General features: G+C 36.2%; 1 protein-coding gene across 6 annotated transcripts in view; it reads right to left on the bottom strand.

The window, feature by feature from the left end:
• RIT2 (Ras like without CAAX 2) overlaps positions 1-26415 on the bottom strand; it is a 184881-nt gene that overhangs the window by 97478 nt on the left and 60988 nt on the right. For all 6 annotated transcript variants that reach the window (XM_033011206.1, XM_033011205.2, XM_033011208.1 and 3 more), the window contains exon 4: positions 7378-7451. In XM_033011206.1, the coding sequence (XP_032867097.1) occupies positions 7378-7451 (74 nt within the window). The remainder of the gene's footprint in view (positions 1-7377; positions 7452-26415) is intronic.

Below are 26415 nucleotides of genomic sequence, written 5' to 3'. Positions count from 1 at the left end.
CCTGCAGTATAGAACCACTAGCTGTGGCTTTGCTGAAGTGGAATTGTGGCAAGGGGCAGGAAATAAGTATCACTAGGCTAAATAAACCTTGATATTCACCCTAAATGATTACTCCTTGCAACATCTTATTGCATCTATTTGTCAGAAAGATAAATACAGACCTAGAAATACAAACTGATTCGTTCTTTATTGCACCATGATTCATTCATTGACAGGGACAGGAAAGGAAGTTGGGAATCTTAATTGTTAGTTGCCTGTTCTTGCTAAACTAATATACTCCTTTTTTTGACAGTATATGCCTAGATCTTTTCCCACTGAAGCAAATGACTCTTTTGCCCATAATTTTAAGGAAATTGGAATTAGGTCTGTAATTCCATTTTTGATCTACTGGAACTGATTTTTCACTCAATATCTGTGCTAAATAAATGTTTCTTCAAAATCTCTCCATTCCTAAATAAAATGACTTGATCATAGGAGACATTTTAGTTCTCTATAAAAGTACAGAACAGCTAGTCTTGACAATCCACCAAATTTTCAGTGCTATGGTGAGACTTTCTAAGTATGCCATCATCAGCCTATGAAACAACAACAAATAAAGAAAATAAAATTAATGTTCTTCACCTAATACAGTGTGTTAATGGTTTCTACTTAGTTCACTAACACTATGCTTTAAAAAATAAAGTGGATTTCATTTACTCACTACTGTACCTAGCAGAAAGTGCACTAAAATTATTTTCCCTTTAAAAGAACATGCTGTAAAGGCCCATTAAAACATAATTACTGCCAAAAAGGCATTTTACATTTCCCTGAGATAAGCTGCAGTAATGTAGTTTGAAATTCGACTTCCATTGATTCAGGATTAGAGCAGTGTGTTTAGATAATAAGCAGAAGGATCTTGGATAACACACTGAGTGAGTCATCAGACTACAGTGTTTAGTCTGAGAAAGAGTGTTTATCTGAAGGGCTCTTGGGACTAATATGGTTCCTCTTCAAAACTTGAAACAGGGGGCAAAAATCATAGTCCTAGAGGTTGGCAGAATAAACATGTCCTGTGATTTGCTAGCAGTTTGAGAGATGGATTTTACTACAGAGTGCACTGTTGTTGTCAGGTTGAAAAGTGTCTGCCTGGAAATGAATTCATGTGCACACAGCTCCAGACAAAGGAAAATCTCCCTGAAATGACATGCCATCACATTCTAGGGCCAATTTTTCAAGTCTCTGACTCACACCTGGGAAATACACCGGTGCACTAAGTTTATAATAAAAACCTCACATTTTAACAAGCAAAATATGGTGCAATAATCTTGAAACATACTGTCTTACTGACAGATACAGAAATCCATTTTGCTGCATAATTGCCTGCTTTGTGTCTGAAAACAAGTTTGCTTTTTCTGCATAGGGTCATCTCAGATTGGTTTTCAGTGAAGGGAATGCTGTCTGATGCTCTCTTAATGTTCAGCATGAGGTCTAAATGGGGAGGTGGGGTAATGTGTCATCAGGAGGAAAGCTGTGGAAAGAATTAAAGCTCCTGTGTCAGTCAACATTTTATAAATACAGCAGGAGAGATGACTGCTGTGTATGCTCCAATGAGAAGGGATTCAAACTGGGCTCCAGAAGTAGCAACATATTTTTAAGTTAGAAGAGAGAGTGAGAAAGCATAAATGAGTGAACAGAAGGTTTCTATAACTGTGTGGAGGCTTTTTATGCGCAGTTGGAGCAGTTGGGGGTTGTCACTCTTTGAGAATAATTGTGAAGGGAACAGAACATAGAATAAAGGACTTGAGGTCTGAATGTCCTTTCATTTTCACCCTCAAGTTTGCTGGAAATCAAAGAGTTTGCACCAATTTAAATCAAATATATGTAAAAGCAGGTGAGGTTTATGACACATTGGATAAGAAAAGGGAAATCCCAGAACTGTCTCCCCATCAACACCTCCTCCAACCTTAAGGGATGAAGAGGGGCACATGGGTGAATTTCAAGTGAGAGTCACTCAAAAAAATGTTCCATGAACATGGCTGAGCAAGGACGCTCAATCTATATTTATGGATAATACTTTGCATTTACAGATTTGCATTAAGATTTTATTATTTACTCCACATGACAAATTGTAGCTAGCTTAGAGGGTTAAAAGATATCTAAATAAATTTTCTGCTGAATCTCAATCTCACATTTACCCTCTGTTTCTTATTTTCTTTTTGGTTTTGTTTTAATGAAAATGTAGAAGTAAAAAGAAAACTTTTGATTTAAGAGAACTTCTAGTTAAATAATAGTCAAAGACATCACTGATAGCTTCTTCTAGCACCAAAGATGAGGCTAAGGATGCATGTCTTCTAGATTCAGTTGTTCCATTGGAAAAGAAAACAAACATCAATCTTCTGTTCCTTTTCTTCTTGCTACATGTCACATTTTCAAGGTAAGAAATACTCAAATGAGTGCTGTTTGTGTCAATTTGCCTACAAGCAGCCATATCAGCAATACCTGTTCTTGAAACTCTCAGAGGTAAACATAACCTTATTCTGTCTGAGGTTGACTGAGGTGAGTAAAGACAGGCTACCCTACTGGCAGATGTAGCAGGTGGTGAAAAGCAGGAATAGTGAGTTCAGTGGAGCATAACTACTTACACTAGCCCTATGTATATTAAGAATGTGCCTCATGTTGTATCTTCAGTGGGAAAACAATATTGGAAGACCGCTAGAGGACAATTGATCATGTAGAAGGTATGTATCCAGAGTTCATGGAACATCAATCTGCTTCCTGAGAGAAACAAACTGTTGTATTTAATGGTGTCTGTGTATATGCATAAGAAAAGGAAGACCAGTAACTAGGTGAGCAATACTATTAGTTTATTCAAGTTTCTGGTTTTCACTTTGTTTAAATGTTTCTTAACTTCAGAAACTTGAGAACCAGAAATGTATTTCTGAAGCACCATCTATGTTTCTAGTGATCCAATACAGCAACTATCAGTTAAAATACCAAAGACTTTATCTAGTTTAAGGTATGAAATCAGAGGTGGATTTTTAACTCTGGACTTGAAATTAAAGAATTATATTAATTATTAATAAATCACAAAACTTGGTCAGTGTTGAAGTGTTCAATTAGTGCATATATACAGCAGGGAAAGGAAAAACATATTTGTTGAAACATATTCTCTAGAACAATAACAAAATAAATTAACTCCAGTCTGTTTCTCTATTGAATTCTTGTGTTTCACAAATAGAGGAGAATTACAATTTTAGCTCCTTGGTCTTCTGAAGTCATTAAGGTCATTATTCAAAGTTAAGGGTGAAGTATTTATGTCTGTGAGGACACCCAGAGATAAATCAGATTTCCACTACGTGGTTTGGAAGCTCTAACACCATCTCTGTTTTAATATGAAACCCTGTGAGGTACAATCAGAACACACCAACATCAACATAACTGGGCACTTTGGATTTTTACTCTGAGTCACCAAAGTCACAGTAGGATTTCAGTCTGAACTTCAATGAAAATAACATTAAGCACTTTCTGAGGAAAGAGTCTATTTTAGCTGTTGACTTCAATGGGAGTTGGATTAGGTCTTGATTTATTCTGAAGCTGTGTAGTACAGATAGGCAACAAATTCAAACACATCTGCAAAGATAAGCAGCTAAATCTAGGTTCGTTTAAATGTACAGTCTCCAACAAATAGAGGTGTACAAAAGTGGGAAAAGCTTCCTTGTACAGATACACTGAGACATGTTTCAGTGATGATAGTCTGCACTGCCAGAACAGGGAAATTCAAAGCAGAGATTTTCTTGTATAAATTAAACTTGCATCTCGAGGTAGAATAACTATGTGCAGGCTGTACAAGGTCCTGGGCTGATGTATCTTGCAGGGTGTAGTGTTACTGCCACAGGTCTCTGTTCCAAATCTGTACACTACATTTCATTATGCGGTCATTATATGCCATGGGCCTTTAATATTATGGATAATTTGGTCCCTTCTTGAAAGAAAACTTAAAATTCTCCAGCCTTTCTCTACGATTGTTCTCATTAGCTTTCACTGTTTGCATCATTCTGATTTCTTTTCTTACATTAAAACTGTCAATTCTGATAAAATTCATAATATCTACAATAAATCCCCCCAAACTGATAATGAGGTTTTGTTCTAGCTTATTTATATGATCAAAAATCATGTAAAAATACAGGTTTGTGCAGAATTTTTGCTAATTAGTGGACATGATTGACAAAAGGTGAGCTTTGTTTAAATTGGAAAATGTAATATTTTCAGCTACTTCAAATGTCAGTGCATAGGCATATTTTTTCCTTTTTCCTGAATCTAAAATTATCTTTCAAGGGGATTGAAAATTGTGGGGTTTTTTTGTTTTTTTGTTTTGTTTTTTTTTTTTTCATTTTAAAATAAGATGCTAGGAAATAAAATAACATTTAAAAAAATACTTGTATTGGGTTTGTGTGGCAAGGTTTTGATAGTAGGGAAGCTACAAGGATGAATTCTGTGAGAAGCAGCCAGAAGCTTCCCCCATGTCTAATAGAGCCAGTACTAGCCAACTCCAGGGTGGACCCACAGCTGTCCAGGGCCAAACCGATTAGTGACAGTGGTCTGGGATAACGTATATAACAAGGGGAGAAAAAACTGTTCAACACCAGCAGCAGTGGGAGAGAGGAGTGAGAATATGTGAGATAAACACTGCTGCAGACACCAAGGTCAGTGAAGAAGGAGGTGCAAGAGGTGCTCCAGGCACCTGAGCAGAGATTCCCTTGCAGCCCGTGATGAAGATCATGGTGAGACAGGCTGTGTCCTGCAGCCCATGGAGGTCCATTGTGGATCAGATTCCACCTGCAGCCCATGGAGAATCCCATGATGGAGCAGGTGGATGCCTGAAGGAGGCTGTGACCCTGTGGGAAGCCCATGCTGGAGCAGGCTTCTGGCAGGACCTGTGACTCCATGGAGAGAGGAGACCACACTGGAGCAGGTTTGTTGGCAGGACTTGTGACCCTTTGGGAGACCCATGCTGGAGCAGTCTGTTCCTGAAGGAATGAACCCCATGGGAAGGACCCATGCTGGAATAGTTCATGAAGAGCTGAAACCCATGGGAAGAACTCACATGGGACAAGTTCATGGACAACTGTCTCCCATGGGATGGACCCCACACTGGAGCAAGGGAAGAGTGTGAGGAGTCCTCCCATGGAGGAGGAATGAGAGGCAGAGACAACAAGTGATGAACTGACCATAACCCCATTTTCTCACCATCCTTTACCGGTTGGGGGGAGGAAATAGAGAAATTAGGAGTTAAGTTAAGACCAGGAAGAAGGGAGGGGGGAAGTGGAAGCTATTTTTTAAGATTTGGTTTTAATTCTCATTACCCTATTCTGATTGGATCGGTAATAAATTCATTTCCCCAAGTTGAGTCTGTTTTGCCCATAACAGTAATTGGTGAGTAGTTTATCCCAGTCCTTATCTCAACCCATGAGCCGCTTGTTATATCTTCTCTCCTCTGTCCAGCTGAGGGGGAGGAGTGTTAGAGAAGCTTTAGTGGCACCTGGTGTCCAGCAAGGATCAATCCACCACATTTGTTCTGATTTAAAAAAAAAAAAAAAAATTAAAAATAGAGGCTTTGATTTTGGTGGGGGCTAGAAAGGAAAGAAAATTATCAACATCTGATGCTATCTTTTTTTCATCAACACGACAAACTTTTGTCTAGTAACAAAAACAAATGGTGAAAAAAAAAAAGTAAAAGAAATTATTCCTCTTGTATTTTGCAACACATTGCAAGAAATCTTGCATAACATTTTGTTCCTCTTTTTGTGAGCAAAAAGCTGAACACATAAACTGATTCATCATATCTCTTCAGCTCTGGGTAAGAAAGTTTTTTACTTTTTGGCATTTTAACTCTAAAAAATAGGACTAAAATGAATGCAGAAGTACAATTAAGTAGATGTAGACAGTGAACTATATTGAAGGATAGCACAGGAAGTACTTACCACATAAAACCTTACAAGACTAAACATCTGGAGATATAATACCCCTAGTGATTGTGTACTAATGACAACATAGGATTGACATTACTAGGCTCAGACTTCACAAGTGAGCAACGAAGATGTTGCTTCCCCTTCTTCAACAGAAGTACAGGTATTTTCAGATATCTTGAATAGCAACTACGATGTTCCTTCTTTCCCATAGCTGAGGCTATGTTAGGACTATTATGCACAATAAACTTATTGGGCCTGTTACAATAATGAATTCTGTGTCAATTACATTCACAGTTTTGGGGATATGCCTGGAAATTTAGGTTAAATTTTCTAGGGAATCAAACACTTTCACAGTAAACTCAGCCACAAGTCACTGGTTAACTGCTGAGACTATAACTTTGTGTCAAGGCAGAATAATTCAGGGCATCATTTGATTCCTAAAACTGGGTTGAGTTCACTTTGAAATTAGCCTATATTTCATTCACATGTAAAACTTATGCCACTGTCCCCCTGAACTACATCCAAATTTCATAAATTGATGCCATTCTAATTCCTGGCAGCACACTGCATTTACTACCATTTGCAGTGCCCACTTAAGGTGCATTCAGATGTTCGGGAAGCTAAGATCAAGGGTTTCAGGCTTATACTTACTAAATTTTTTTTTTAATTTATTTTTTATTTGTTTTAAGGATCTACAGTCCTTGTTGACTGACTTATTCCTGTACAAGGTGTCCACAGACTGTGGAAACTTATGAAACTATCAAAGTCTTTAAACAGAACCTGACCATAACTCAGGAAAAGATCAACCAGCTGCAATGTTTTGATTAGACAATAAAAATGTTTAGAGATGGAAAGTCGATGAACTGAGTCAGGTAGAAGAAATTCTTGCATTTAACCCCTTCTTTTGCTTTAAGTATGTGAAACTTAATTCCCTGACTGATGCTTGCACATGCATATGTACACATTATATGAACACTGTGTGTTACTTTTAGCATTAAGATCTTATATGGGTGAGCATTTGATGTTTAAATATAATGTGGGGAGGAGAAGAATGGTAACAAAATTCTTGACCTACAAGTAGACCAGAAGATTCCTCTAATGTATAAAAAACCCAGGAAGGATAAACACATAGGACAAGCCAACAACATTTATTCATTCCATGATTATGATAGATGTTTCTGCATACAAGAGAAAAAGAAACAAATGGGTATTTTCATCTTCTAGAGAATTAAATTTGTGTGTCTCTTTTGGTCAGATTTTGAAGTTATACTATACCACTGAAGCACCCCTTTAACCTCCTTTGTTAATTCCTCAATGTTATTCTATCACTGCTCCCTCTATGTTTGAATAGCTCTGTGACCCCTATATCTGAGGTTAAAATCTTTAGGTTTATCTCTGATTGAATGATTCATATTGGGAAACTACTCACCTGTCCAGCAGTGTCTAGAATGTCCAAATAGGCTGGTTCGTCATCAATTCGGACTTGAGTTTTATAGGCATCCTCTGAAAAACACAATGCAATGTAGCTAAGCATATGAGTGACTCAGAGAATGGAAAATGAAACAGCTTCGCTGGCTTGGAGTAGGCTTTTCAAAAGCTCTCCAGTCTGACCCAACTTAGCAAAAGGAAATGATCTAGTCTTTTCTATTACATTTCCTCAAAATATTAAAGAAATAAATTTGCCTCTCCTTAAAAGGATAGCACAGACCATAGGTGGTGTTTAAGTCACAACGATTCAGAAGTGGTGTGCTGGTACTATGAAACAGAGTGATTTTTACTTACCACAATGACACTTCCACAGAGCTTTTCTAGCAAATAGTTTCAAGCTAAAGATTGTCTAAATTTCTGGGATAGTGTCCCTGTTGCTGAAGGGGGCTTCTGGCTCAGATATCTCAGAGCAATTAGCTAGACCTCTATATATCTCCAGAGACGATGCAAATGGATTTTTTGAAATAAATTCTGTAATCAGTGTCCTCTCACTTATCATGGCTGAGGGTTGAGGATTTAAAAACTGTTCTTGGTGGACTGTTCCCTTAGCTCATGATTTTTTCAACCTAAATTTGGAAGGAGAAAAGAAAAAAAAAAAAGTAGTGAAGTACTATTTGCATAAATTGTTTTCCTCATGTTTCAATTTCATTTCTCCCTCAACATTTGTACTTTCTTCCTAAGGTTAAATAGAGCTTAGATACCAGGCCATGTTTATACTTGAAATAGTCTTTAAAATTATGAATGTTGTTTAATTAAACAATAATGAATAGCAGCCTGAATGGTTTTGGTGACTGATATTACGCTTTGGCTGTGCATTGAGGCATGAAGGCAAGTGCATTTAATGCATCTGAGAAGTGCCATTAATAATCATGAGCATATGACTGGCCCTGTCTAAAGACTGAATCCTGAAAGCCCTGGTTGCCAGAGACCCTCAGGACTAAGATCTCTATAACTATTGAGGTAATATTAGGATTATAATATGGGATTATATTGTAGGTAGCTGGAATTCTCAGGACATTCCAATTTGTTCCATAATATATATATCACGTCATATAATATTTTATAAAAGCATATAAAAACCTGCTTTCTATCTACACAAAGGAAAAACTAAACTGTTTGGATATGAAGGATTGGGGATGGCCTTAACGCAGTCCACTCCTGCACAATCAGCAGCAAGTTATATTTAATGATATAATAACATACAGTAATTTCCATGACTGTCCTGCTTCTTTTAGGACTCAGTTCAGCAAACTACTCAGGCACACACTTTGATTTACACAGAATTCCATACATACTAGGATGACCCAGAGATTTAATTTTATGATATATTGCCTTTCTGAGAAAGCCAGAACACACCAACCAGTCAATAGATCTCTTTCTAGGGATTGATGAATCAGAAACTCTGTGCTGAAGAGGAGCCATATAGAATGAAATAGGCTACTTAAAGTTTAAGTAATCTATTATGGCACAACAATGATATAAGCAGTAGAATTTTTCTTTTTTTTTTTTTTTTATCTTTTTTTTTAAACTAAAAATGAAAAATAAAATATGAAAATACGTAAAATCAAATACAGTATTTCCTTCATATGAATTCTACTGATACTATTGTTTCTATGCAGATGGGTGCCCATGTACATTACATTCATGCATATATAATTAACATATGACATATAAACTTAGCTTGCTCTTTTGTCTCTACAGCTGAATACTCTAAATATGTTGTGATCCTCTTTCTCTCTTCATTTAGACCACCGTGAGTTTTAATGTAGTAGTTTTAAAACAGTTAATGCAGAGACATTTGCAGAGTTCAATTCAACTTGGATAAAAATGAAGCTGGAACCTAGATAAATCCTATCCTATTTGCTAAGGAAATCAATTAGAAATTCAGAGTTAGTTATACTTAAAAGACCCACTGACCTCTGAACATAAGTCATAGCTTTCAGTGAGTAAGTGCAAGATATCTACATCTAATATCCTGCTGAGCTACTCAAGGTGTACCCCAAAAACATCACACTGTAATCAGTAAAGTTTTCACTTTTAAAAACTGGAGCAAGGCTATGTTTATCACCCTTTTATTTTGCACAGATAATACTGACCATAAAAAAACCATTGTGTTATTTTAATTGATTTTGTTGTCTCAAACTACTGACCTTAAAACACTTCACAAAGACGTGCCAGAATCACTGTCTCATTTTTCTTCTTAATATACACTAATATCTTCTGTGGTGGTAGTGAAGCATATTCTGTTGACCACTGACCAAGCATATGAATTTAAATTGTTCTCTAGGCAATTATATCTGGAAGATGCTTTTTACTTGTAAGATTTGCTTTTGCCCCAAGAAATGTTGAGATGAAACAGGAAGGACATATGACTTTCCTTTGTAATGTCTTCTTTCCGTAAATGTGCAAAAAGGAGTATAGTATAGATAATTTAGAAAAGCTTAAAAATATCCTCGGTGTTGGTGTGATAAACAGGAGTATTCTCAACCTGTATTTGAATGGAAAATAGATGGGAGGTTTAACTGCTACTTCTCTTATGGCACTCATTTAAGAGGAAGTCCTGAAGCCCACACTTATCAAGCAAATTGCTGTCTTGAGCCAACACCCTTGTACCAGAGATCAAATCACAACACCCACTTATGACCTATCAGATGTTTAACATTCAAACACAACCAGTCTTTTGAAAGACATTATCTTTCCATTTACCCTGTGTATTCACTTATCTCCTGGGCTACCAGGACAATGAATTTTTCCTGTGCAGGAGGTAGAAGAAAAATGCATAAATTGGAAACCATGTTTCCCACCTCCATGTCTTATGGACCAAGAAGAGAAGCTAAGAGTGGAAGACCTGTACCATGAAGTTCTGGTCTACAATTAATACTTTTAAACTGGGATTGCATGTCAGGAAATAATGGAAATACAGCTGAATAGGCATTATATAGACAAATATCTTTATTTGACTCAGTTTGATTACAGGGCGGAGACATTAACCTGGAAAGAAACAAACTCCTAGAGAGTAAGAGTTGGATGTGGCTTTATTTTGGACCCTGTTAATACATTTTTGTTTTATTAGGAACTATAATGCTAAGGAGAAACCCTCGTGTCTTCACATGCTTCTTAAAGGATTTCAGAAGGGACTACTGTGTGACTAGTCCAGGCAACATAGTACACATGACAGTCACATTAAGGAAACAGAAGCCCTGAGATCTGACTGGAACATGCTGTTTACATGTGGACTGGGAAGAACAGAGATGGAGATGTTCCACTGAAATGGCATCCGTGTTTATATAAAACAAAGCAGGAAAGTCTTCATCAGGAGCACTGCAAACCCACTGTCTAATCTCCTCTCTCTAAAAATTATTCACATTATTACAAATGTTATCTAGTTTATTTACACTATTGACAATGTTTGAGTACATTACCTTTTCTTTCACTTAATTAATTTATCATACTAATATAATGTTCCTTTTAAAGTTAATTTCGAGCTGCTAAGTCACATGTATCTGGACTTTCTATCCTACAGAACTAAGGAGTAATATTTATTTAAAGGTCAAAATCCAGATGCTGTTTCATTAAAGTATTAAGAAAACATATAAAAATGAGACAAGAATAATAATGAGACATTAGATAATAAATCAGACAATAACTATATTTCTTATATTAAATTTAGTATTAGTCTTTTTCTGTAAGGTTCACTGTAAGGTCCTACTTTTGGTTTACGTAAAATGCAACAGAAAAAACTGTAAGAAAAAACTGTAAATTATAAGAAAAAAAAACCACCAATATTTATCAATATTGCTGCAAAATATAACCACGATTCAAACACAGTCTACACGAATGAGTATTTTGTAGGGTACCAAAGAGAAAAATGAAGTAAAAATTCCTGCATCCTTACAATCTGTATAATACATTAATATATAGACTACATAGTTAATGTATTTGGTAAAAGATTTTTAATATCTAATTATTCTCTTTTTATTCCCATATAGATTATGGAATTCTTTAAGAATTTATTTTCTAGAAACAATAAAAATAAAAATGAAAATAGGTAAAAATCTTAAAAAGTTATACTACTTGGTTTAAATTATTCTGGCCATTTATTTTTTTCCAGGTGGGGAAAAAAACAAATAGAGCTCCAACTGTTTTTTGAATGGCACCTATTGTTTTCATTATTAATTCTTTTCTCCTTTACTGAATATCTCATTTAAACCAAGAAAAAATGTTTTCTCAAAAGGGATTTTTTAACCTTTTTTAACTGTTTGGTTGTCCTTTGCAGTACTATGAAAGAAAAGAAAAATATTCCTCCTTAAGACTTTTGTTATATAGGTTTTTTTTTGTGTGTGAAATTAATACATCTTCATATTTTCAGCTTTCCTTTTTTATAGGACATCATTCTGGAGACAGAAGTAAAATAATTAATTCAAGATTGTGTTGTGATCAGCTATCCAGTTATCTTAGCTCTGGAGAAGCTAGATTCATAAAAAATATATCAAAGCACTTTTTCTATTAAGAGCAGGTAACTCTTTCATGACAAATAGATTTGGATAGAGTACAATTTAAAGGGGAGTTGGAATGGTTTTTGCATTTGCATTACTGATATATTCCTGTCCCTAAAATATAGATCAGCTGCTTCTTTCTTCCATTTGTTAATTCTGCTTATCTTCCTTCTAAATAAATAGTGTCTCCTCTTCTCTGTTTTATACCCTATCAATTGAACTTAAACCCTATCAGATTCTCACATATATAGATGAGCCAAAAGATACTATATTTGACTGATGAGTTGCCAAACCTGCAGAAGGAAGTTCAAGCTCAATCAGCCACACCTGCAAGTCTGCCTCTTACTGTTCTCCCTGTGTGCAGGAGACAGCAGGAGTCCCAGCTCCTGGTGTGCTTAGATTATCTGTTACAGATGCATTTTAATCCAGAGACGCTCCTGAATGTAGGATGATCAAGATTCTTTGGTTGGATGGGTGCTGTTTCTATTTACAACAAGGAAATTTTAAATAAAAAGAGAGAGGATGATCAAGGACTTAAACCACTGTACCAATTACTACATATAAACTGCTTCTATTTGAGATAGAAATATGCATGTCAGAGGAACTGTCCATCAAAACACGTTGGTCTTACAATTTCCCTTAGCATGTAATTATTTTCTTGGAATATGAGTGTTTTATAATTTGGGTGAGCATTGCTATCAGCATTTTACAGACAAGGACACCAAGTCACAGAGGTTGCTTTCCTATGAGCTATGAACACATGATAAACAATGAATGGTTTAGAATAGTAGAACTGACAGATTTGATTGCCTTGTATTCTGTAAATGTTTACATAGATAGCAGCATCTTTTAAAATAAAGCAAGTAGGAAAATTAGTACGAGACTAGTAACTAGGATATTTAACTATACTATTTCCAGTTCTGTCTACTGTTTCATGATTCTACATTATATCAGATATTAACAATACTTTAGACTGTGTTTTCCAGTGCTGCTGCTCTTTATTTCTCAGCATTGAACTCTGTTCACCATTATGCTGTTATTTGTTTAGCTTTGTCAGGTCTTTGTCAGATCTTTTAGGTTTTACTGTTTTATGTTAACAGCACAAATTGTCTGCTTCTGCCTATAAAATGATAGTAACAGACAACATCATTCCGAGCAAAAGAATCTTGGTGATTATTTGCAGAACAGAATAAAAATTATCACTGCCATTCCAAGCCCACAGATGGAAACTTTTCCTTCAGTAACCACACATTTTAAACATCTCTCGTTTCTGTGAAAGAGCAGCAGGTAAGTAATGCAGCATGTAATGCAGATAGTACCTCTCTGCTAATCTTATATAGTGTAGGCTATAGTGTAGGCCTTGAGAAAATTAAAATAATTTGAGAAGAAACAAAGCATTAGTCATGTTAAGTGTTCATCTTAAAATGAGTTCATACATTTATTCATTATACATTCAGTTGCATGATGAGAACCACAGCATTTTCTATCTTTCAGTTTTCATTTTAGCATTCAAATTACCATAAACATATTTTCAGATGAAATATTATACCAAGATCTTGGCCACATATGTCTTCAGAAAAGATTCTGTAATGTCATTTTCAAATAGCCTGGCTAAATTCAAATGTATATTACTGCTGTACATTCCACCTCTATGTATTCATTTCAAATGAAGATGCAAATCTTCTTTTCCTTTATTTAGCCTTTGTTCAATGTTATGACATGCTCTTAACTAACTACTGTGTTCTGTTCCAGAGGTCCCTGTATCTCAGTGGCACATACAAATCCTTCAGTGCTCATAAGATAATTCATGATTTCAAAGAATAAAGATGCAAGTGTTAGCGGTCGCAATCGAGAATAGAACTTATCTACACAAAGGAGATAAGCAGGCACTTCTTTATTCCAGCGCTGGGGAACATGGGGGATAACTCCGCCAAAGACGTGTTCATTGATAGGTACAAAGCACAACATATTTATACACTTTTTCAGCAGAGTCATAGTTACATAAGATCAATAATTCCATAACGTTGAAGTTGACCTTTATAATGATTGGCTTTTAGTTACCTCACCTTACCTATATTCCTATTCTGCAGAAATCATTGGTCATCCTCACTAATTGATTTAAATAGAATGGGGGGAGGGCAATGATTAGCATATTCATGTTATTTCTTGGAAATTATTATCATATACAAATGTCTCTAATGCATGCGTGGTTATACTGGATGGGGGTCTCTGGTGGTCGTTGATAGTCTTCATCACTGTGTCGGCTGATTGAACTCCATCCTTGCGCATGCTCACTTCCACCTTTGGTTAATGTTCACCTCTCCCTTGGCCGATCTTTCCAACCAAAACAGTTTTCCTCTGGTACCTATTGTTTCAAGTCAAGATCCATAACCAGTACCCATTGCGTTAATTCAGAATCCATGACAATTCTTATAATGTTCAAAGGCACACAGCATACTAGTTGCTTAATCCTAAGGGCCTTAGTGTACTTTATGTTCTCAGAGCTACTGTAACTTCATGTTAAACAAAATCATATTTTTAAACTAAAATCAAAATAATATTCTAGGATTCAAACTGTTTCATTAAGGTAACTGCAACACAAGTAGAAATACAAAGTACTCTAATTCTGCAAACAAAAGAGCAAAACAACTCATAACTTTTACATGATTTTGTCCTCCTGAAATAAGTACTGCTAGTATCTTCAGTTAAAAGTAGAAGCATAACTAGACTATGCCCAGATCCTCAAATAAACCTCTGCACTTAATCCTGCTACCATTAATGAAAAATGGTGCCTAAATACCTGGGTGGGGACAGGGCCTAAATTACCTGTTGGGTATCCAGAATCGTTACAGCACAATAACAATTTAAGTTTAGGCCCATTAAGTACCATACAGTTTGATTATTTGTTATTAGTAGTTTTTAACTGAGTCATTTCCATTGTCATACTTATCTCCTTTAACTTAGATTCAAGCTTCCGTTGACCGTACTCTGTCTGCATCTGGTTACAATAATAAGACTAAAAGCTTCCTCAGTTTAATAGGCGTTCTGTTTGGTTCTCACCTCACCACAGTGCTCCTCTTTTAATGCCATTATGCCTAAAGCTTCAGATCTGTGCTCTGCAGGGCAAGATTGATAACATACAGCTGCTGAGGAGCCTGATTGATTTTCAGCTTTGGGTACTTACATGACAGCTTTGTCCGTGACCTGAAATGCACTCAGTGCCTTCCAGATTGGGAAATGGGTTATCCATTGCACTTTCTGCTGTCTTTATTTATTTATTCATTTATTTCAGTTGTACCTATAGATATCTACAAGCACTTCTTCTTCAATGTCAGATTGCAGTTTCATTATTATTGTACCTTTTCATTATCTGCTGAAAAGATGGAGAAGCAAAAGCAACTTAATCTCACTTAGTCTGTGGTAAACTCAAAAAATAAGCATTATCTGTTCTCTAAAATGTTTTGTTTGAACAGAAATCTGAGTGAATGGAACTTTAAATCAGTTAAACCTGGTTTGTCTTCTCCCTTTGTATCCTCAATATCATGATGTTTACAAACACAACTGTTGGAAAATAAGACAATGGTCTGGATGGCTTTCAAGAAGAACTGAATTTAAGAGTGATTTCGTTTCACAATGTGTTGCATGAAAGAGATTTTCATCTATATGTACTCATCAAGGAGACAAAGCACAATGTGTAAGGGAATATTCAGGGTAAGTTATCCACCTTCAGATAGATCAGGTCAAAAATATAAGACCTAAGTGACCAGCAAGGCAAACTCATTGCTGCATTCCCTGGTCATACAGCACCTTACACAGTCTGATCTTGAAGTTTTTATATGTTACAAAGAAATTATAACAGTATATATGAACATAACACCTTCAGGCTGCATTCATAGTAGCAAATGCTCCACAGAAGTCAATCAAAGCCACCTTCCATTTATAACAATACTGACTACAAAAACTTCTTTCTCCACTATTACATGCCCTCCATACAGTGAATGCTTTCATGCTGATTTTAATGCATCATAGGTCTTTTACTTCAGTTATGACTCAATATTCTGATGTAACAAGTCAACATATCCTTCTAAACTGACTACTGATATTTATCCATTCCCATGATGAACTTCATTATATATATACATATATATCTGATATCTGTATGGTTTTATATATTTGTGCATTGGTATGTAAGTACCTGCATATACAAACACAGAGAGGCATGTAAGACTGAGAGTATCTGGATGGGCAAGAGGAGAGTATCATAAATTAGTCCCTATGTGGAGTACCTGCAGTATGTAAAACTACTTACCTAATCTTGAAAAAAATAAGAACCAGGAACAAATTGAAAATTAAACACAAAAAAATCCAATGCAAAGGTCTTCTGCTATAGAAACATAGGATATTTTCATATTATTACAATATATATATTTATTTTTTTTTACTATTTGCAACATTTTATTTTTTAGCTGCAGATAAGCATTTTGCCCTTTAAAATGTAATTATTAATAAAAGCAAAATGCATGTTCACAAGATCCCATGAAAAACAGAATCATTAAAGAATTTTGATCAAGTTCTAACTACAGTTCATATAACCAAGGTGAAGTCTAGAAAACAATATGCCCTTCTTCCTTCTTTCCCATAAACATATGGACAGAGAAGCTGACTGCTTTCTTACATAACATTTTGTGAAATCCAGGGCTCCCCTGAATGTAGTATAGATAATCTCCTATAAATGATGGGCTTCTGCAGAGGCTGAGATACAGCAGAGATTTCGATAAAAGACTGACAAAGTCAATCTGAATAATTTGGCCCAGTGCAGTAACTACCAGTCCCGATGCAAATGTTGTTATCAGCAAAGCCACACTTTATGATTTTAATCTGCAAACATGGACAGATGTGACTAAATTTGTATAAACAATTATAGAGTATATGACTTGCTGACCAGAAAACTCTCTTAATTCTTCTTCAGACCTTGTACTGCAGTCCTCTAAACAGGCTAAATTTTGTTTATAGTGTCCCACCTATGTGAACAAGACTATTTGAGTGACAAATATTTTTCTCAGAACTAGATCTTGAAGAGAAAATATGTTTTCTTACAAATGTTAACATTTTTGCAAATCAAGGTTAAAGATAACTCAGGCAAACCTTTTCTGTAGCACTTGCTTTTCTGTTAGAAACCACTTGCAATTTACATGGTGCTACTAATATTTAATAAAGGCACATCATTACTTTCTCTGCTACTAGAAAAAATGTCATTTACTTCAAAGATGTACATGAACAAAGTGAACAAAGTACTTCTGTTTAATCAAAACATGATAATTAACAGGAGTCCAAGTACCCTTATCCTGGGGAACAAGGATAGCAGGTAGCAATTTCACTACTCTTTCAAGTCCATGATTGTGCTACTGAGTAGGAGGATCTGACAGCTACAAATTCTCTTCTTCTCATTTCAAGGGGAGTAATTAACAAGTTGACTACATCTACGTGGCTATTAGCATGGCATGGTAAGGTGTAGATGGCTGCCGGCTTCCATGAAAGAAAGGTTAATGGAGACATTTGTCCTGTGATGAATAATTTCGAATTGAGTGTGATAAATCAGACACCTCTAGGAAACCATAGCATGAGTGTCTCTCATTTCAAAAATAGATTACAGAATATTTTTACAAATCATGATATACAGCTAATAAGTAAGCAAGATTTCCACTGGTGACCTTATTTATGGATTATAAATCTTAATCTCCTTCTAAATTCATGATCCTAATCATAATTATCATCATTGTGCATGAGCTGTGATACCTATAACAGAACCACTGGGCTAAAGACACAGAATGACTCAAGTATTCACTCTAACTTCAGTCATATAATTTCCAGCATCTTTGAAGCTCCTCAATTGCCACATATCATGACATTCCACCCTGCTTTAGCTGTAAGAACCTAGGCTTTCTTTATAGCATTTCACATTTGAGAGCATTATTCATCTTATTAACTGAGGAACTGAAGGAGCTAATGCCTCAAACATTCATCGAAGGAACAAACTGTTTGCCTAAGGAAGCATAGAGTGAATAGAAGGGTACACAGCTCTGTTCCCCTGCAGTTGTATTGCCAAGTTATTGAATGTACTGCATGGATTTTCTGAGGAGGACTGCTAAACATTGGCTCTATTGTGTAAGCTTGATACTTTGTATAAACAATGCAGGCCTTGGTAGTGACTGTACCCTTGAAGAAGAGCTAAAAGATTGATAAGAGGGACACATCCTTCCCCAGAAGGAGCCAGAGTCTGGATGATTGCTTAAGAAGCATGAAGTGAGCAAAATCTGTGGTAACTGGGGTAAAGGTAACGATAACAGAGGGAGATCATGACCACCGACTCAACTGGATGAAAGGGTTAAAGCACCCCATCCTCCTTCAACACATGTGCAGGACCCATGCTCTGCCTTTTCCTCACCTCTCATGCAAATGTGTTAATGGAATACCTACTTCTCTTTGTCTAGTATGCAAATCAGCCCATAAAATGAACTTAAAGGGTGGCAGAGAACATTACTGGGTGTGCACCTCCCAAGATTACTGGACTTGAGACAATACTGGAACCTGAGATGACAATATAGATTAATTGGCTCTCTTTCTATCCCTTCCTTTTATTTTATTTCCTTTCTTATTTTTCGTATAAATTTTTCAACAGGAGGCCACATCACTTACTATTGTTTCCAAGTTTAATTTTTTTCTGCCACAAATTAAACGTTTTAACAGGTTGTTTGGTGTGGTTTCTCTTCAATATAACCTAAGACGATCACAAAACCTTTATGACCCTCTGGGCTATCCAGTCTGAGTCATAACACTAAATTGAGATGCAGATGTTAGGGTGAGATGAATCATGCTCTAGAACTTCTGTACATTTACGTTATGAATTCAAAACCAAAACCTGCATGCGACTTCATTGTGGTTTATAGTTCTGGATAAATATATAAATTCTCCCACCTTAATGTCAGCAGCGAGATGTACACTCTGCTCACAATTATACCCAATCAGGATCTGTAGGATATGAACTGAATTCCCCAGGTTATATGAGTGACTCAATCCAGTAAAAGTGTGTATATAAAACTCTACTAAAAACCTACGGTAGCTAAGAGTCTAAGAAGGAGATGTCCCAATTTTCTGTGATTAGTCTATGTTTGGAGTATCACTGTAGGCCTGACTGGTGGCCTGAAGATCTCAGCGCTGATAATAACCTCTTCGGTAGTAGAGAAGCACCCTTCAATGCTTTTTGACACTTCAGTTTATTAGATGGATCAATTAGAGATGGTGAACCAGAGCAGGGGGAAGTGAGGATTGTTGGATTGAGTCAAATCAGAAACACCAGTTGCTGCGATAGTGATTTTCTGCCTGTGTGAAACTGATACAAAAAAAATAAAGAGCCTGTTTCATGTAAAACAGACAAAAATATTTTAACAATGGTTTCTCTTCTTGGTTGACTCTTTCTAGATACTAAATATGGTACATATCATTATGAAAGTATTATAATAAAATTGTTTCATTATTATTATTAATATTAATATTATTTTAAGATATACCACACAAATATTTTTATATTGTCACAGTTATGAGAAAAAGGGGTTTTTTCCTTCCTCAATTTTAATCTGGCTAATCAGTGCTTAAGAATAGCAAGCACAAGGTCACACTTCTATAACATTCTTGATTATCTTTCCTCTCTCTCTGTTTAGCCTGTATACAATTAAACTTTGAGGTTTTTAGGAGGAATAGAAGGGTTATACACTGTGCTTTGATCCTTCGTTGACAATTTATTTAGTGGAGAGGAGATGATTGCCAAAGCAGGAATATATTTTACTTCTAACTTGAAGAGAGTTAATAGAGGATAGAAAATAATAAATATGAACCATTAACAGTGTCCTGGGTTGAGTGAGTGGTGGAGTGTTTTTGGCGGCAGGGGAGGAGGCTATCGGGGCGGCCCCCTGTGAGAAGCTTCTCGAAGCTCCCCCAGCTCCAAATCAGCTCCACTTCTGTTTGGAAAACTGAGCCAATCAGCTGCAGCTCTGCGATAACGTATTTAAGAAGGGACGTGGTGACGGGCAGTGGGACTTGTGAGGACGATTTGCTGCAGCTGCGTGAACACCAATGTCAGTGGAAGAATGGAGGAAGAAAGGAGGGGGGTGGTGTGCCGGAGCAGAGACCCCCCTGTATCCTGTGGTGAGATGGCAGGGCGGGCCCCCCCCCGCTACCCAGGAAGATCTACAGTGGAGCAGACACTGATTTATGGCCTGTTGCTCCTGCTCACCTGATCAAGGTTCTGTGCCCGAAGAAGGCCAGGATCTCGTGGGAAAAGGTAGCCCCGTTGCTGTAATTCAGTGCTGGGAGGATTGCAGCATGTGGGGGAGTCCCACGCTGGAGCAGCTCGGGAAGGGCTGCAGCCGTGGGAGGGAATCCAGTCGGAGGAAGTTAGTGACCCATGACAGAGCAGTGTGGGGAACACTGCAGACCATGGGAGGAATTCAAGTCAGAGAAAGTTTGTGGAGGACTGTCTCCTGTGAGAGGGGGACCACGATGGAGCAGGAGGAACAAGTTCCAGAAGCTCCCCCCACTGATGATGGAAGCAGCGGCAGTACTGACTGCACCCCCCATTCCCTGTCCCTGCACCGCTGGGGGAGGAGGTAGAGATATCGGGAGCAGAACTGAGCCCAGGAAGAAGGGAGGGGTGGGGGGAAGGTGTTCTCAAGATGTGGCAATGCTTCTCACTGTCCTACTCTGTTACGTGTTGTTAGTGTCTGTAATAAACATATGGGTTTTTTCTTCCCCTAACGAGTCTGCCTTTTGCTCGTGATCATAAAAGGGGGATTTTTCCCCATCCCAGTCCTATCTTGAACCCCAAACCTGGCTCTCTGTCCCTTCTCATTGCCGGAAGGGAAAGGAGAGAGAACTGCTGCGTTGTGTTTGGCTGCCAACCAGGCCCAAACCACAACAAACAGTTAAGGTGTGTTGCTGCTTTTTTGCATGTGAACAAGCAACATAGGTCTCTCATGGCAACACATGGGAGAGACACTTTTCTCTGCTGTTCCAGCCATGTTAAGCAGGTGTTCAGCAGAGATGCTCGAGAAATAGACAAAGTTGTTCATCTGTTTGATTTCTGAAACAAATTAGAACGTCAAGTCATATCACTGTCTGTATTATCAATTAAGGTCATTCAGATTAAGTTACTGCTCCAAATGAGAATATAAAGAGTAGAGCCATAGAATGTTGCCTCATTGAAATCTAAACTAATTAGGCAGTTTAATCAATTTTTGCATTATTAATTTCTTAATACTATTCTCTCCTTTTCTATTCATGGGATGTTTTAAATCTTAACAGTGGAAGCACCTACACCGCCAGACACATGTCAAAGTTTTTCTTTCTTTGGCCACCTTAACACAGAAACTGTATAGCAAGTCTCATTCTGCATTTTCTTCCCTTCACTTCAGGACATCTATCCAGACACTGAGAGATATCATGATGAACTGTGAAGGCCCTTGTTCTGACAAGCTGTTGAGGAAGGCACTACATTTCAGTTTCAGGCACCTACATTTGGCTACAAAGTATGCGTCTATATGCAAGACAGGTATCTAAAATCACTTAATGGAAGTATAGGCACTATTCAGCTGCCCATACATGACTCTTGCTGTTTGATATGCTCTCAGGAATCTTGTCTGACTTTCATTTACTGGACTAGAAGGGCTCTGGTGCTCCATAGGTCCTATGTCACACCTACAGGGAGCCAGATGAAGACAACACAATACCTGTGGGAAATCCACAGCCTTTTGGCTCAAGATCCTTAACCCAAGCAGGATACTCTAAGACATCTCAAATGGCTTTTGAAGCCTCTGATAAGAGAAGTGAGCAAAAACCTAAATCTCCACTCCTAAATCTCCCTAAGTCACACATAACTGGAACCTAGATACACATGTATAGATATCTTAATTTAGGTGTCTCAATGTGAGGCTTAGTCCTAACATAGTAGACATAATCTCTGTTTGCTCTTTGTGAAAGTAAATCAAAATGCTTTATACTGAAAGTATTAACCTCTTAATGTGGCATATAAAGCAGACAATACCAACAGATAGAAAAATTAAAACTAAAAATGAAACACTGGTTTAAGAATATGATTCAAATGTATACTCCAGTATTCTTATATATTCTTCGTTTCTCATTTTAAATTATGATGAATATGGAACATAAACATAGGCAATTTAGCTACGTATACACAATCAGTCTGAATACCCTTCAGAGACAAACGGTAGTGGTTCTAGATTATTTTGTATGAGTTGTTTATCCTGTCTCAGATAAAGCTAATAAATGTATGGAGAATGATGAATGAAAGGTAGGCATGACTATTTATCTATCAGTCACATGATTTTTTTTTTTTTTTTTTTAGAAAATAATAATTTTGGAGCTCAAATTCACTTATGACTTGTTCAGTCCAATCCAAATATTTTATCTTGTATGGGAAAATGAGAATGAGAATGAAATTAGGAATGGAGTATACACATATACATGTTTTAGATAAGAGTAGAAATGATCTAGAAATTTTTTGTACCCTAAAATGAATTTGAATAGTACTTTTGTGACAAGATGACCCTCTACTGATCTAGTAAATATGTCCCATACTTGTCTTTTTTTCACTCTGTCATTTCTAATGAGTTTACATTTCCTTTGATTTATCCTTTTTCATTATTGTACCTTGAAAACAGATATAATATTCTTTATAACACAGATATTTTTTGGTACAAATTATAGAACCTCAGAATATTTTCCGTCATATTTTATCTTTTCTTTCTCAAATACAGCCATGCATTTCCACCATCCTATTAGAGTTAAATGTGGTTTATTTGATGCATTGTTGAATGCATTACTTTGTTAGGAAACCTCATGGAAATTCATGTGCTTAATGCTAAAGTGCTTCTCATCCCACACCCATTTCAATTAAAGTTGACATTGAAACAGCCTTAATGCCTTCAACTGCTCATTTTACACAATCTCATGCAGTGATATCTCACCAAAACAGGAAGCTGCTTTCACATTTCGTTTACATTATGTATTCATTTTAAGATGAGTCACATGGTTAATGAGCATCTTGGAGGCTGTCCAGTTTGCTACACTATGTCATGGTTCCTTTCCTGCCACTCTACTTGCATTAACACTCTCTGATATTGCCAAAGACTGTACAGAGTGTAAATTGCTCTTATCTATTTGTTCCAGAAAATGATCACAACTGTTGTCACTTGGAAATTGTTCCCATTGTTGATTACAAATAAATATTAAATGTGTGCTGAAATAATTTCATTTTCATGAAGTGCTAACCTCTGAATTTTTTCCCACATACAGTTTAATACTAAAAGAATTTTGTCTTTCCCATCCCTATTTACTTACAAAAATAAAATATTTCTGTCTTAAGATTATGAACAACAATGTTTGTAGCAAACCTAAAGTACAATCATTATTCCTACTTTAACTTGAAGTGGCATTAAACTCAAAGTGCCAACATTAAAAATAGCACTTCAGGTAACTTTTAACTTTTTAATTAATATTTATTCTATGTTTTAAACAAATACTGACACATCTATTTCTATATTTATGTATATGCATATGTATATTTCTATATGTCTGCAAATGGAGAATCTCAAGATCTTATCAACTTTCCCAAACTAAAACAAACAGTTAAAACAAAAAACAGTTTCATACATTATAAGGTACCATTTATTGTGATCATTTATTTTGACACTCTATATCTGATCCACACTGTACAGGGAAATTCTCTGAATAAATTCCTATTGGAACAAAAATGCACCAATTACTGACAAAAACCAAAACAAAACAGAAAAACAAACAAAAAGCAGCCTCTTCCCTCATAAATCCATGTTGGTCTTTAAAAAAATCTTGGTCTTAAAAAATTGTTCAAATATTCAACACAACATCCAGTAAATTCTTCAAAAGTATAGGTACTCCTTCTACAAATGATACACACAGGAAGAAAAACAAGTAAATAATTCTAAATCTTTTTGCATAGCTCTTTTAGGATCAAAATTAGCACATTTGAAATATAGGTATGTATGAAATCTGAATCTATGAGTACATGTATCACATAAAGTACCAACTTAAATATCCTTTTAACAAAAAATTTTACATCGTCTTTGTAGTGGCAGATTTCTGCCATCAAGATCCCCTATAATATTCCAAAAATATCAGTGGATAACAGAAAAAAGTTGTAAGTGCAAAGCACCATTATATTTTAATTGTGTATTTCTATTATATTGATAGAGATATGAGTCCCTGTAGGAAAAAAAAAAATAAAAAAAAACAAACAAAAAACTTTAATACATTGCTAACATAATGTTGAAGAACAATGAAAAGAAATGATGGAGAATATCTATGTTCTTAGAGACTGTCACGAAAAGAAAGAAAAATAATGTCTCCGGATTTTTAAAGCTATATGATTAATACTGCACAATGTTTAAGATAAATTCCTCTGTATTCTCTGGTCAATAACAGTAAACAATTTTCACCATAACATCATGTTGGACTAGACAAAAGAGAAATATATTCTCATCTTTAGACTCCTCTTAAATAACACTCGTATCAGTTTACAGATGAAGTATAAAGCAGAAATAAAATAAGGAGAAAAAAAATCTTCTAAAATTCTTCAAAAGTCAATTGTCCATGTATATGTTTCTATGGAGCAAGAAATAGGTCAGCACAAAACATTTGTTCTTTATACCAAAAGAATCAAACTTCAGAACACTTCTTAGAGTTGAAAGGATTTGGGCTTTTATGAAATAAAACATGAAAACTAGTGGCAGCCATTTACTTTTAAGTTAAAGCAAAAACTACTGTAGATTTCCTGTTTCAGGTTTTTGTATGTGTTCATAACTGGTCATACAAGATTGATTTGTTGATCTTTTGTGTGGATTCAATGTGGTTTGATTCTGCTTTTCAACTAGAATACCAAATCATATCAGTCCTACACTCAGGTGCTTTGGGAATGGTTTATTTTCCCCTGCCTTCTTTACCTAAATGCAAGTATATTTCACAAGAAACTATAGAAATGAAAAACGGCTGAAATTCTTATTCCACTCCCATGTCGATGCTTAAGGTGGACAATGAAAAATTAAAATGGAAAAAGTGATTATAAACATTTAGTAGCCCCAGGGGTCATTGAAGTCTTGTTCTTAAAACTGAAAGTGATAGACCTCTGGGATTTTAAAGACAATGTTGTTATTAACAAAGGCACCTCTATTTCACAGTCCGTTGCCCATCCATTTCTATGAGGACAACTCTTAGAAAAAGCCCCATCTAATGCAAGGAGGTACAGTATCAATTCTGTCAGCACCACTTACTTTAATCATGGCTAAATTTGTACAGTTAAGCATCGTGGATGATGCTACCATAATTTTACACCATAAAAACATAGAGAATGGGGGAGCTAGTGCAAAAACATCAGGAAACTACGTGGGTATTTATTAGATTCTTATGTCCATGTAAAGCAAAAGAAATAATACACCTTATCTTAAAACGCAACTGGAGAACAGTAAATTCAGCAGATTGGTTAATACTGGAAATCTGTGAATTATCATTAACACATCATAGAATTTTTTTTTTTGTTATTTCCAGAGAATATCACCCCCTCAATGACACCTACAGAAAATGTTATTCCTTTAAATGCCCAAAGACAAATAAATTCACAGGAAGGCAGAGCAAGGTATTTCCAAAGAAGTACACTAAAACCTGAGGTCAGTGTGCCCAGAGAAGTTCAGAACAGCTCCTGAGTTTCATAAACAGGATACAAATTGCTGAGGAATGAAAGTGACCTAAAATGTATGACACAAAGGAAAGGCAATATATTGATATCCAAGAAAGATCAGTGATCTCAGACATAGCTAAAAAGCCATGTTCAATTTTCTGCTTTACCACTCTGCCACAGTGAAGATATAGATATACTTCATACGTGGCCTGGGTTTTTTTCCTCATCATCTCCTGCTGGGTTACTGTGAGAAACAAAACTCTGACTAGACAGATCACTGTTCTGCCCCAACATGGTAACTTCACTGTGACACGAAACATCTGTTTGTGTCTAGCCTCTTGAGACCTCCGAGGAATAACCTCTCCTCTGACAACTCCTATCAGCATAGTCTTAGCCCTGGATATGCTCACTGTGGATCACCTAATATTTTTTTAGACTGATGAACAATAGTTAAAATATGACTACCAGTGGATGTACAAAAAAACATGAGATGAATTCTGTGATTCGAGAGCAGGGGCTCAAAAGTAATAAAAGCAATTTCAGCAGATTAACCTTTTTCAGTGTACTGAGATTTTAAAACATATATGTTTATTATTACAGGTCATATAACAAATTATTCCTCCTACTTGTTTTGGGGGTTTATGTACAATTTTGAGGGGTCATATCACAAATTTACCCAAGAGGAAACAGATGTACTTAGCCC

Source organism: Tyto alba, unplaced genomic scaffold, assembly GCF_018691265.1.
Source record: "Tyto alba isolate M040663 unplaced genomic scaffold, T.alba_DEE_v4.0 Super-Scaffold_42, whole genome shotgun sequence".
NCBI lineage: Eukaryota > Metazoa > Chordata > Aves > Strigiformes > Tytonidae > Tyto > Tyto alba.
The sequence above is the reverse complement of the archived record's forward strand: the minus strand, read 5'-3'. Positions and strand labels throughout refer to the sequence as shown.